Consider the following 15,005-nt stretch of genomic DNA (forward strand, 5'->3'; position numbering starts at 1 on the left):
ATCAAACAGGTCAGTGTTGGATGAAAAAAAGTAATGTGTGGGGCAAAACATAAAAGAAACACAAAATATTTGCTAATTAATGGGCAAGGATGGGTTAAGAAAATTCTGTGATGGTTAAAAGAAACCAGAAAGAGATCGAATTAGTCTGGTTTATTGGTTTAGATTTATGATATGGTTATTTGTTGATGTGTTTTTGTTTAGCCCTTGGAAGTGGATGTGGTATAAGGATTGCTTTTAAGTATGTTTATTTTTTATGTGAAAATAAAATCCAAATAAAGGCAAAGCTGTCTGTTTTTTAAAAATAGTGGTACTTTGAAGAGAAATAAGAATTGGAGATATAAATTTGGGACTCTTTAGCTTATAGTTAACCAATGTCATGAGCAAAGAAGCATCTATGAGAGGGAGAGAGAAAAGGAGGTGGGAAGAGAGAAAGACAGAAAAAGAAAGAGAGAGAGAGGAGAGAAGTGTGGAGGATCAGGAACCAGCGTTCATCAGGAATTGCTCACACATAAGATGTGGGAAGAGAATGTGGAGCCAACAGAAATGACAAAGTTGTGCTTCAGAGTGGGAAAAAGAGAAAACAGCTCATCTGATGTCATAGGAACCAAGAGGAGGAGTGTTTCAACGATGAAGTATATGTTCAATAAGGTCAGATACTTTATTATCATGCACACTCAGGTAAATGGAGACACACTCGTGGCATTTGACAGAACCATGTATAGAACTCAAAGACAGAAGAAGAAAAGTTTTAGAGAGAATTTAATAATGTCACTTCTCAGAAGACAAGGCTGGTTATAGATAACTCAGTCAAGATGCTGAAAAATAGGAAAGAATAAGGAGAGTAAATAAAGCAGGAGAAAATAGTATGTATAAATAGTATTTGCTGTTTATTTAAGGCTGGCAATTGCTAAAGCACTATACCAAGTGTTTTATGCATGTTACCTCTACTCTCAACAGAACTATGGTGATCTGGGAAATTATCCCTACTTGGAGATAAAAGAAATGAGACTTTATAAGGTTAAATAATTTGCCCTGGCCCATATGTATAGTAGATGTTGAATGTTTTTTCAAATTCAAATTGAACTAGCATCAATAAGTTTAGGTAGAAGGATTTATTTCCACCAAGAGAAGACATATGTTCAGACTTGTAAGTAGCAGAGAAGTAGCCTGTAATAGAATGAAAACCCCTTCTTGAGGGAGATCTTTGAAGAAGCAATGTTCTGAGAGAGACAGGAAGCGCTCTAACAGAGTTAGGTAAAGCAAAAGAAGGTATATGCAGTTATATTTAGCCATACAGTTCAGAGTTGATCACTCTCTTTTATCCATAATGTTTAACATTTTGAAAACCTGGGAAATGGGAATGGATTAGTGTACTGATAAAATGAGGAACACTAATTATGGGGATGATTTTGTTAGGAAATTAATAAGAGAGTCAAAAGCATTGGAGCAACAGTTGGAACTCAACCAAATTAACATTGAACTTACATGGGCCAAGGCTCCCTGATTTTCTCTAGAAACAGTGCCCCTGATAAAAAGAAAGTGAAAGAACTGAGAAAAAGCAATGGTTTAAGTCATCTGAGTTTAGAGATTAATAAAACAAATTTTGGGAAATGCTACTAGTGATAGTGGCATAGCTTTGCCCTTGTGCCATTTGTATTGCTCATCAGTATTAAATTCCCTACAACATACCTTAGCATCAGAGAATAGGAGAAAACAGAGTAAAGAGCCACTGAATTGCAACCATTATCATCCAAGAAGAGGGAGAGTAAGAGCATACGTTTAGATTGCAAATAATAGTTTTTCTCATACATGAACCAGTTGTCCATGATACTGGGCTCTGAAGACTGGTCTGAGAGAGATGAAAGCGTAGACCAGTGCAAGAAGGAGGTCAGAGAGTTGGTCGATTTTGGTTAGAAAGAATCAAGGGAGAAGTGACAAGAATAGCAAGCGATGTGTTTGGATGTCCAAAACTATCTGGGCCACGATCTGGGAAGAGGCTATGAAAACCAAAACATGGAAAGTATGGTTATTACTAGTTTTGTTGACTTCATATTTGTAATCATGGAAGTGAACTAATGTTACTCTGAATTTATCTTAATGATTACATCATTAAACAGTAAACTTGCTAGGTATTCTATTGAGGGTTTTGTTGAGAACATTAGTAAAGTTTATTTTGCCCTATAGATGTCTTACTTTAATCAGGTTTAGTTATCAGCACAAAAGAAAAACTACCTTGCTTATTTAGGCACGACTATCTAATCATGTCCATATTCCTCTTGTTATGGTAATTATATTGTTAAAATATAAAATATTTCATCTAAATTCACGTATTTTTTTAAAAGATGACATAAACAAATCTAACATTACAGGCTTCTCAAATTCCTGATATTTTTCAAAAAATGGTCCTACATATAAAATATACTTACTGATTATATTCTGTTTGGAAATTATGGTTTTTAAAATTATATTCAGAGTAGTCATATTATATTTCACTTCAATGAGATCATAGCCACATCATTTTGGACTTCAACCTATGTCTATGGGAGAAAATCCCATCTAGGGCAATAAGATTTTTTTCCTAGAGAACAGCCACATGCAAACTCTGAAAAATCAAATCTCATATACTTCGCATTTCCTTTTTAGATTAAGATGTTTGAAATCAAGGACTAACTTCCATTTTATCTTGCAAACCTAAGGTCCCTAGATGAATACTATGCAAACAATTGCATTCATTTTTTATGATGACAAGGAAATAATCAATGACTTAGTGATTCTTTTGAATTTTCGTTTGGAGAGTAAATATTTTCTCTTAAAGATGTCTTTTCAATTACACACTTTTGAGAAGAGATATTAAGGGGAAAACTCAGCCATGTGTGGGTGAATTGCTTAAACCGTGCATTGATTACCGCCGATTAAGCAGCTCTTATTTGAATGCATATGAGAACTTTAACCGCAAGCTCCATTTTCTGTGTCCTATCAGCAGTTGCAGCATCCAGCGATCAAAGCCAGATTCCTATAATTGCTGTGTCTGTGACAGTGGGAGTCATTTTGTTGGCAGTGGTTATCGGCTTCCTCCTCAGTGGAAGGTAAGAGAGGAAGCTGTGTCTCTGAACTTTTGCAGCTGATCGCTTCCTTACTTTGATCTGACCATTTGGTGGTTAAGCACATCCCAAAACAAATCAGGCAAGCAATAGATCAGTAGGTAACCTCAGCGTAGGATGTATGTCTTAAGCCTTACCTTCTGCATGCTAGTTCTGACTTTTAAGCACGCAATTTCTCCTTTCCAGGTATGCTCTCTTCACAAGAATAGCCTTATTATTTATTCTGTCATTAATATAACCATATCTTTTTCTGATATAATTGTTTAATCAATTTTTTTTTTCTTTTCAAAAGTATATATGGTTACCTGCTTCAATTTTAGTGTTTATGAAGACCTGTGTCTGTGCCTGGTATAGGACTAATAATTCTAGTTAGCAAGCATTCTATCCTAACAGGGTGATGAATACAAAGCTGACACTCTGACAAACAAGGATTTTGAGAAATAACCAATGCTTTTTTATGACTGCTTTTATTTTCAGCCTCTGAATAATTTCAACCTGAATACATCAATCATAGAGTATGCTAAAATAAAGTGATTTTTTTGTATGTGTGTGAGGAAGATTGGCCCTGAGCTAACATTTGTGCCAATCTTCCTCTACTTTTTGTATGTGGGACGCCACCTCAGCATGGCTTGATGAGTAGTGTGTAGGTCTGTGCTCAGGATCCGAACCCTTGAACCCTGGGTGGCTGAAGTGGAGCCCACAAACTTAACCACTGTGCCACCAGGCTGGCCCCTAAAGTGAATCTTATTGAATGTTTTATCAGTATATACGTTAATATATGTATTACATATCTACATTTTTCATTTTGAACAAGAATAAAAGAGGTAGAGTCCCAAAAAGAGCTCTTGTGGAAGGTATGCATTGACATTAAGCTGAGCATAATCAACCTTTCTAAAAAAAATTAACAAATAAAAACAGGAGTGTGTTCTGTTCCTACAGCAAACATATTTTCATTTTTCATTCAGGCCATTGTGAGAAGGACCATTCAGTAATGAGAGCTGCCCATTTGAAAATGTTTTGGTGTTAGACTATTATAGAAAAGTTGATGAACATCGTCTTGGAAATGTTAAACCTGCACAAATATGTGAGAATGTGCTGTAAGATCCAAAAAAAGTCAGGAAATCAATATTCATATTGATTTTGTTACTGTTCTACTCATTTACTTTTGACTCTTCAGCATCTATTCAACTCATAAATATACAGAGTTAGGTACTTTTCAATATACTATATGTTTTATTCTGAAAATATTTATGACTATAAACTTAAATTACAGTACTATCAAATTATATTCATAAAACATTGTTACTTTGTTTGAACATCCTTTCTCTTTGTATCTGAAAATTCCCTTTCTTCCAGTTCTTGTTCATTTAAGAGTGTTCAAAGTTTTCTTAATAATATATGTCGAAATCCATTGCTTACTTTTAATGTTAGAATAGCAAGGATACATTTTTAGAATTTCTGACTGGGAAGCAGTTTGTGTTCTCTTGAGGACAGCTAGCCCTGCTCAGTCTGAAGGTTGGTTGTCTAGTGTCCCGCTAATCTGTTTCTCTGAAGTCATCGGTGAGAATGCTCCAACTATGTCTCTGCTCTCTGGAAGATAAGCTAATTCCACCAATCTTGTTGTAAAAACTTTGCTCAGATTTTGATCAAAGAAGATAATTAAATTAGTGAATTGCAACTACTATGAAAACTACAATGTGGTAATGTGTCTTTTCTATCCCAAAAGGGTAGATATATGATACATTTGCAGAGCTGCTTTGTGATATCATTTATTTACTTCTGACTGAGATATTAGTTGGTTTCTTCTTTTCCAATAAATCCAGAGGCTTTAGTTTTATTTAGAGATATGGTGATCATAAGAAGATATTTTATTTGGGGGGCCACACTTAGGAGAAATGAATAAAAATGGTGGAAAGAGCTAAGGTCTAGAATCCAATAAATTTCTGTGTTTGAGGGTTTGTTAAAGAACAAATCTAATATAGAAGGTGTTTTGTTGTAGACTTAGTGCATTATATTTATTTAACCTAAGCATTGTTAATGTGAATTTACTGATGACATTCAGTCATTTATTCTTGCTTACCTGGGTGTGCATCAGCCCCTGTTCTCAAAATATTTTCTTCCCAAATATATATAAATATATATAAAATTGACTTAAAAAACAACTCACTTTGTTACTTCTGTAGGATTAGACAAAATGTTTGTGAGACAGTTCAATTTTCTTATTATTTGGTTACCTGAATTTGCTGTAAAATAATAACTAAATTTAGTATAATTTCTCAGTTATACAGGAATCACATCTACACCCAAGAGACAAAGCTTAATTTTTAGCATAACTAAATCTAAGACTTGGTAAGATAAACTTTTAGATGTATTGTCTCATAGAAGTATACTACTTTTTAAAAGTAGCAACACCTTCTGAATTTGTGCATTGTCCACTCACGTTAATTTTTTAAATTTCATAATGCACAGCTTATGATGCTGAGACTATAAATTTGCAGTTTAAAGGAAAACAAATTTTATCAAAACACAATCTGAGGTTTATATCTTTTTTTACCAGCAAACTTTTTGAAATTTTTTTTTTTAATGATTTTATTTTTTTCCTTTTTCTCCCCAAAGCCCCCCAGTACATAGTTGTATATTCTTCGTTGTGGGTCCTTCTAGTTGTGGCATGTGGGACGCTGCCTCAGCATGGTTTGATGAGCAGTACCATGTCTGCGCCCAGGATTCGAACCAACGAAACACTGGGCCACCTGCAGCAGAGCGCACAAACTTAACCACTCAGCCACGGGGCCAGCCCCCTGAAATTTTTATTACTTCATTTTGTTGAATGCACATTCATGAGTTTCAGGGGACATTTGTCGTATGAGGGAATGTCTTTGGCCATCTTTGGCCATTGTATTTTACGTTTCATGGACAAGTTATTTTATGTTTGTATTGCGTAGATATACTTATTCAAAAGCTAAATGATATGATTTTGTGAAGGATTTTTCCTGTCTCATTTGAAACAATGAACTTCGCAATTTTTGTTTGGACTAGGAAAATCTTATCTACTTTGTAGTATGTAGAGTATCCTGAATTAACTCATTAAAAATTTGTCAAAGAAAAATAAAATTAAATGAAGAAATGTATCCAAAACCTAACACAAATTTTGGAAAGTATCTTTGAGTACTAGCAAATTATTGAAAAAAGCCTTTTCTGGGAATGGTCTCAGGACATTGAATTATCTATGTTTCTCCCTCCTCCCTGTGACAAAACACAGTTGATAAACATACACAAAAATATAACATTTAGACATTCCTCTCACTTTGAACTTACTTTCTTTTATCAATTTTTAATCTCTTGAATATATTATAAACCAAATATTTGCTCCTGGGTAAAATGTCTTTTAATTGCAAATGATTTGACTCCTTAGCGGTGATATAGATCAATTAATTTTGATATATGGCAAAAATATCAATATCACATGCATGCAATACCCAGTGACAATTTATATCATCATTTGGGCCCAGGAGAAAATATATCTTGAGGATACATATTCCCTGACAATTTGTATTTTTATTTAGAGCAAAGAAATTTGAGGATTATAACACATTGAATCCTATGGGACTAATACATTTAAAAAAATAAATGAACTTTTTTATCCTAAAATCCATTGAAAGATGAAAAACAAATCAAGCAAAGACCTTCTAATCTTTTTAGGCTTAAATTGATTATGCAGAAAACTTTTGGAGTCTTCCTACCTAGGTACAGTTGAAAATAACATAGACGAGTATCGATCCTGAAGGAAAAAGTCCTATTTAAAAATAGTGAAGAATAATTACGTCTTAAGATTCTTTCAATTTTAGAACTTGTGTGATCTTCCTGTTTAAAGGCGCTAAATATTTCATAGAACATTTTCGTCAGGGTTCAGACTTTCCTCTTTACTTCCTTTCTATTTTAAATGGTGTTTTCATGGGCCTATGAAACAATTGACACATCCGCAGTGAACTATAAGCTACTTATCCTGGGTTGAATATAAATTAAACCCCTGAGATGCACAACACGTTGTGTTTATTAATCTTTCTCTTTTATCAGTAATGACATGCACACTGATAACGTTCTTATTATATACTAATTTTTTGCATTTTTCTCTTATATGTACTATTTTATAGATCTAAATTATTTAATCGACCCCTCTTTCACTAATGATTATCATCTCCCCACTCTTTCAGTGACATGTTTGAGAAAATGCTTCAGTTTGTTCCCTCCTCTGTTTCTTTCCTTTGAAAATGGTCACTGACATTATTAAATTGGCTTTTTTTTCTCTGTGAAGACTTCACCTTTGGGGCCTAATTCTGAAAATTGATTACTGGACACTTCGTAGCCTGATATGAAACTTAAGTTAACAAGATTGAGTGATATAGACAATAGAAAGGAAAACATCTTTTGGTGTACAGAAATAATTCTTCTTCACACCGAAACAATTTCTTCTTTGAACCTCACTCAATATAGACATCTCGGGATGAAAGAGTATGTTTTGAATACTTAGTTACTGATCCTCATTTATTACATGTTCATGAATGTAATTAAATTTTGAGAAAAATTCATAGCTTTGCTTTTCTATTTCAATTAATTCCACGTGTACACTAGGAGGTTAAAGACACACGCATGTTACCACCCATGCACTCCCACACATATTTGCACATGTTCTTCCATATAAACCCAAAAAGCTAAAGCTGTTTGCCAGTTTTAAAATTGGAAAATAAAACCAAAACATCTCTAGCTCCTGATAAAGCAGGATCCCCTCAAGCTGCTTGCTTAGCCTTTGATATGCTTTTTAAGGTTATTCATATGTGACTTTAATGCTATGATGTTCCTGAGATGATAAATTTCGTCTAAGGGGTGGCTTAATGCCTGTAAAAAAGATCAACTATTTTCTGGGTAAAAGATCTTCTTTTGTTTTTCTTGGTCATGTTCCAATCCTGTGGCTGAATATAAAACTGCTAAATCCTATTTCCCTTTGTGTTTCATCAAACAATTGAAACTCAATCCGTTTGAAACGTCTCTTAGTTTCCTGAGGTGAAAATTCTCCAAAAGTCAATGGATAGTGTACAGAGAGGCTAATCTATCAAAATTAAGATTCTGAAACTATGTCAGAAATTTGGAGAAAAAAAGTAGATTTATGTAAAACACAGGTTTAGGTATTTTTATTACTTGAAAATAATATCAAAATTTAGCCTTTTGTAATTTTTTTCAGGTATCTTAAAGTATAACAGATTGTAAATGACATATTCTTCCCCATCAGGCTTTATAAAAGTTTATTGAGCAGCTATTGAATATCAAACCCCAAGATAAGTCCTGGGCATATGAAATAGGAAGGCAATGTCCTTTTCTCAAAATATTTCCAGTTTAATTTAGTGGTCTGATAACAGGACAGAATTTCATAAACAGAATTACAACAGCTAGAGAGAAAGAGAAGAGTTTAAATTAGCATCATTCTCCTCGCGGTAACTTTTTTCTTTGGACCAAAATGATGATCCAATTCATTAAATCAAGAAACATTTGAGTTCTTATACAGGTCTGCCACAGTTCTTATGTTAGGAAAAAACAATGGTTGGGTAGTAAATTCCTCTGGGTTTAGAAAAACTTTTCTTCCAGCTCATTTGGAGCCAAATAAAATAATTATTTAGGCATTTTGAATGCAATTATTTAATTCAGACAAGTGTCAGGGCTCTGCCTGCATTTGATATCTTAAGTGAATCATTTTTAAAGGGTATGGAATATTATAAAACCTTCAGAGAAGTTTCTTTGCCTAACAGAAGTAACACAATAATAATATTGATAATAAGTGTAATATTGTCTAGCATGAATTGCACACTCCCTACTAATAGATACTGTTCTGAGAGTTTTATATGTAATATGTCACACCAGTCTGTCTCAGTATTAGTTCTATCTCCAATTTATACTTGATAAAATTATCTTCTTGTTGTTTCTTGCATATTGTAAAGTAAGCCAGCCTTAAGGCTTTTGTGCTGGCTCCTCTTGCTGTCTAAAGCTCTCTTGCCACAGAGAACCACGTGGCTTCCTCCTTCTTTCTTTGCTGGATTACAACCTCTCAATTGAAATTACGAAAATGATCTCCCATAATTCCTTCTGCTGCGTGTCAGATCTCCCTTACCTTGATTTGTCTCTTTGTAACACTTACTGCCATTAGATACCATATTTCTTCTGTTGTTTTCTTATGTCTTCTCTACTAGAATATAAGATCCAAAATGGCAGGGATTTTTATCTGTGAGTTTTTCCCCGCTCTGGGAAAATGTCTACTGCATAAATTATTGTATACAATTAGAAAATGTCCAGAACATAAATAATTGTATACATTTAGTTACTGTATTCAGTTGATATATAGTTAGCATGCAGCTCTAACTTTAGGACCCTTGCTCTTCACTGTGTAATTTTCCTATTATAATCATTCAACTATATGATTTTGATGAAACTGAACTCTTGTGTGCAATGTCACTGCTAAAAATAATAGGTTAACATTTAAAAACTTTCCAGCTTTCCAAACTGATCAGTAATATGAATAGAATACCTCTTAGATATTAATGTCAGTGACATCTTGACACCGATGTTAAAAAGTACAACGAATTTTAGTGAATTTACCTCCATTCTTCACTTGAAAATTGCACCTGGTAAGTTGTATTTATTCTAGAATCACACATATCAAATGTCACCAGCTCCATGACTATTCTTGATTTTGTGAAAGCTAGTTAATCTGTTTTTCCTCAAAACTTTCTTTCCAATTGAAGTAGTTTTGGTTCATCATTTTACATGTGTCTCTCCTGATAGATATATGTTCATCTTGAACACAGGTTATAATGTACGTTGTCAGTAAATGTCCAATGACTAGGGGAGTGAATCTGGAGTTCAATATTCTTGAAAATATGTTTCAAACCACCTATCCAGCATTATCAATGTGTTTTTTTACCTGGATTCCTTTGGTTGCATATGACAGAAACCAAATTCAAAGTGGCTTAATCCAAAAGAGAATTATAGATTATGTAGATGAAAAATTCCAGAGATTAAAAAAAAATCCAAAGTACAAGCACTTGTAGATCCAGGTGCTAAAATAGTGTCTGCTATGCAATTGGAGACACGTGAGTCAAGAATTCTCTGGCACAAATGTGGTATTTAAAGCCCCTGATCTAAATGAGGTTATTTGGGCGGAGCCCAGCAGCATTCTGATATTGATAGAAAGAGTGAAGGAGGAAGATCCAGCCAATGGAGACTGAGAAGGAGTGGTCCATGGGGTAGCAGGAAACCAGACAATTATTGGGTCACTGAAGGGGGAATGGTCACTGTGCTGAACCCAGCTCTGATTTCAGAACTCTTGCACTTCAGTCTAAGAGCTCTTATGGCAGGACCTGATGCACAGCTCCACCAAGTAATCGATCAATAGCGCTGGGATCTCAATTGAGAAGAGTATGGAGAAGGTGCACTGCGTGGCCCTGCACACTAGGAGTTCACGCCTGAACCTGAAGGATAGGGTCAGTCTCGTACAAAGCACGTGAACTGAGAATGAGGAAAGAGGTTCTCACTCTGTCCCATTTTTCATATCCTTCATTTTCTCTCTCAATATTTAAACCTTACCTGCATGTGAAGACCCACATCAACCTTTCTTTCTATCATAAAACCTTCCTCAATTCCCTTCACCAAAGCATTCTGTGCTTCCACTTAAGTCTCAGAACAATATAGCAGTAGTTTTTCATGGAATTTAACACTTTCAACCACAAATTATAGTACGTTGAGTAAATATCTTCTCACTTCTGCCTGCCAGTAAGTATTTAGAGAATAAAGACTTCTGTGGCTCTCCCACATAACCCAATTGAATGAATATCTCATAAATTATTGAATTAAAGATAAACTGTGCATCAGTCTCCATTTGAAGTGCTTTGTCTCACTTTTCCCTATTAATGTTGATAGTTTGGAAAACGAAAAATGTTAATAACTCTGACATAGCACAATAGAATGCCTAACCCCTAAATGTACTTTCTTCCTGAATAAGGAAACTTTTGATGCTATCACAAAATAAATGCAATGATTTCAGAGAAATGTTGCGTAGGGTTAAGAAATCTTCACTAGTTTACATTATTTATTTGACATGTGAACAGGATAACACCAGTGTGATGATGCACCTGGTGATGTCAAGCAACATTAGCTTTTATAAATAATAATATACATCAATGCATTTATATTTCTCTCCTGATTCTCTTTAGGTTAGGGACATCATGGAGATGTTCATATACTTTTTGCAATATATGCTTTATTGTGGTCATCTAGAAACAAACCCACAATATCTCTGAGGTATGCCTGTGCTTGGCCTCTCTAACATAAGTAGGATTATATAGTTTCAGAACTTGATAAGTTTTGATAAGAACAAGTATTGTATGAAAATATTTTAATCTAATACTATTTTATTTTAAAATAATGATAAATAAACAAGTGTTTGTGATCACACATGCAATCAGTCATTTTAGAAAAGAGCTCATTAAAAGCAAATCTCAGTGGTTTATGAATTAGCAATAGATATGACTTTATAAAACTGTAATAAATCTAGGCATGTGTATTGATTTAATATCTGAGAGTTGTTATCCCTTCTATTTTCTCATGATTACATGCTTTTTCTTCAAAAGCTCTGAATCAAAGATAATTAGAGAGCAGATCATAATTTATTAATAACTGGCAAATGGGGATCAGGGCAGAGTAGTGCCAGAAAGACTAGGAGCATAGCAACAACTAATTGCCCACTGTGGGAAGTAAATCGTCCTAGGAAACTGAACCCAAGAGGGTTACTGGCTCAATTGCTTAACATTATTGAATACCCCACCTGCGACTTCTCACGGATCAAACATGTAAACATCACTGCAACTCTCAGGAAGTTATATCGAGGCAAACATTTGGAAGCAAAAACTCTGTGGTACTTGAGATAACAAATTAATATCATGGATTTGCAATGATGAAAATTATTTTAGCAAAGAATCTAGAGACTCTTCACAAGTATGAAGCAAAGGGTAGGTCAAAAGCCTAACCACAAGAGCAAAATACACATTTTCTCTGAAGCTCCATTTGTCTGAAGCACCATTTCTATAAGAATGGGATCCTCATCTGAAAGAGAGCACCGGCTGGCATGCCGGAAGACACTGGGCTCTGGTGGAAGACTCTGCTGAGTTTCTAGGAATCTTACCACATCTCTCAGAGTCCACAATAGCACAGGCTCTTACGGGAACCTGATACCCAGGTCTACTGAGAAAATCAATAGCACTGCCCTGTGCCAAAGGTTAGACCACCTCTTCAACAAAAATTCTGTTAATTTCCTGAGCTATGTCTAGGAGTATACTCATTGCTGAGAAATGAAGCAAATGAACAGCAGAATGTTTCAAATGATCTTAAACACCAGCTAAAATTCACATTTGTTTCAAGATCTGTGCTCTTTTTTCAAACTTGCATGAACCTGGGAAGAAATAAATGTTTCTAATGGATTAGCAACTCAGTCTCGAACAGCTGAATTCTTTATTATGCCACGTGGAAGTATTGACTTCAGATATAGCTGATGGCTGTGATAGTTATAGTGCTACAAAACATATTTTATCCCAATTATCTTGCTTGCCCAAGTTGTTTTACTATCTCTCACTCCTCATTTCTCTCTTAGTTTCTTACTCCCCTCACTTTCTTTGGCATGCATTCACTCTCAATAGTCTGTAGGCATTGTTCCACTCTCTTGTAGCCATCAGTACTGCAGATAGCAATGTCAGCAGGTTTTAATTATTATTTTATTTGAAATTATTATTTATAATGACCTGTTAACTTTTTTTCCTGTTCTTGTGGTCTGGCATTGGGTTTCACATCTCCATGATGGGCATTATTGAGTACTCTTGAGTCAAGGTAGATTGAAAGGCAAGAAAGATGGTTGGGAGTTTATAATAGGGTTTATTTGGGTTTGCTTTTTTGCCTCTTTTCCACGTCAGCACTTCCATCCTGAAAAGCAAGATATCATCGAGTTGGCAAATTGGGACCTCCCTGTGGTGATTATTGGAAGAAAGCCTCTCTGTTTCTTAGATTTTCTTATGCTGTTCTAAGAGCAACTATGTAGTTCCTCTAGTGTCCCTCTAGACTGATCATTCCATAGGATTCAGATATTCCAGTGTCTCTCACAGACACTCCTCCAACTGTAAGAGCTCCCCATGCCTCTGACATCGGGAAATCCTAGTGCTGCTTTGACACTCTTATGCCTAATTCATTTGATTTTCCTGAGGCAAATTTACTCAGCATAGTTTTAAACTGATTCCTTCTGAAGATGATGAACACATCATGCCAACATTTTTTTTTAATCTATTGTCCATTTTGAGTTTCAGTTGAAGTCATGTAACTTTGTTTAATACTTTAATTGTTTAATACTTTGTTTAATACTTTCCCTGTTTAATACAAAGAAATATCTGTTTCAAAATATGGAGAAATAGTACACATAAGAATGTAAAAGATAATCATAACACACTCACAGAGCAGAGTTGAACAAACATCTTTAAAAATATATAGAATATAAGTAAAATATGTAGGATATAAGTGAAATATTTTCTATATTAATATTAATTTTCCTAGATATACTGAAATCTTACCACTAAAGTTGTTTGTGAGATCTTCATATATGTCAGCAACACAATGCTACATTTTTAAGAATACCTAGTTCAGCATAACTATTACACCAGGATGAGTATTAAATTTGTAGGATTATTCTGACTTTCTTAATTTGCTACATCAACAATTATCAGCAAAATGCCAGTCTATAGGTCTAATCTTCCTCAGAAAACTTTCAAGATGAAATTTAGCCACCCATATAACTAATTTCTATCTCATCATGCTAATGATGATGTAAAATCTAAGAAGTTATCAAAATCAGCATGAATTCAATATTCACATGAATGTGATATTGAGCATTGTTTATATATAAATTTTGATGAGACAAATATAAGATAAGCCAGAATTCTACATTTGTGTGACTTCTACGTTTTCTAACATATAAGGACCTTAATTTATTTTGATGTCTATATCTGACTTAGTCCCATTCCAGCTGTTTCAAATGTACATATAGTGGCCAACTAGATGCATCTCTTCTCTAGTCATTTGGAATGTAGAGGGCCAGGATAAACTTCTTTCCTGGAGTCCTAAAGATTTATAATTAATCATTCCAAACCTGTGCTAGTGTGCACTGTCACTCCCCAACCCCAATAAGGAAATAGCTACTTTGAATTCCAAGTAGATCTCTATTTGACCACCCAATATCTTTTGGCCTAAGCCCTAAGTCTTCTAAATCTTCATCCAAGAAATTGAAATGCAAAGTCCTTCTGCACATCTCAAATATCTGGTTGGAGCCTGTGCAGTTCGGCCCTTTTATTCCCATCCGTTCCCAAAGCCAAGGTGACTGGATCCTGCTCCTGTGTCTCCAATCCTCTGAAAACCCCCCACTCTAAGAGAACTCTTAACTAACCCAGCTTGGAAGTCTATCAGCAAATCATCTCAGCACATCTTATGTCCCAAAGTAAAAATCACTATCAATCCTGCTTCTATCTGCCCACCCCTTGCACTATATCGCCTTAGACCTCAGATATTCAAATTACTGGACTGCTTCAGCTATGTTCCAACAGAATTTTGGAGGCTAGATTAACAGCCATTTCCTTAGATCAATGTCTTGACATAAGCAAATCCTCTTGCCATCTTCCTTTCCTATAAGTTTCAGTCTATTTTTTTATATTATGTGTTACATAGTTGGCATGGTTAAGAAGATTTTCCTAATTTCTTACCGGGTGCTATTTTATGATGTTTGAATCTTTTAATTTTCTGATTAAAATTATATAGAACACAAAAATGTAG

General features: G+C 34.7%; 1 protein-coding gene across 6 annotated transcripts in view; it reads left to right on the forward strand.

Moving 5' to 3' along the window:
- The window catches only part of EPHA5 (EPH receptor A5), a 329,244-nt gene that overhangs the window by 247,406 nt on the left and 66,833 nt on the right, over window positions 1-15,005 (forward strand). For 3 of the 6 annotated variants that reach the window (XM_046657571.1, XM_046657573.1, XM_046657575.1), the window contains one exon: window positions 2,981-3,086. In XM_046657571.1, coding sequence (XP_046513527.1) covers window positions 2,981-3,086 — 106 coding nt within the window. The remainder of the gene's footprint in view (window positions 1-2,980; window positions 3,087-15,005) is intronic. The other 3 variants (XM_046657572.1, XM_046657574.1, XM_046657576.1) reach the window with 1 other exon arrangement.

This window comes from Equus quagga, chromosome 3, assembly GCF_021613505.1.
Source record: "Equus quagga isolate Etosha38 chromosome 3, UCLA_HA_Equagga_1.0, whole genome shotgun sequence".
Taxonomy (NCBI): Eukaryota; Metazoa; Chordata; class Mammalia; order Perissodactyla; family Equidae; genus Equus; species Equus quagga.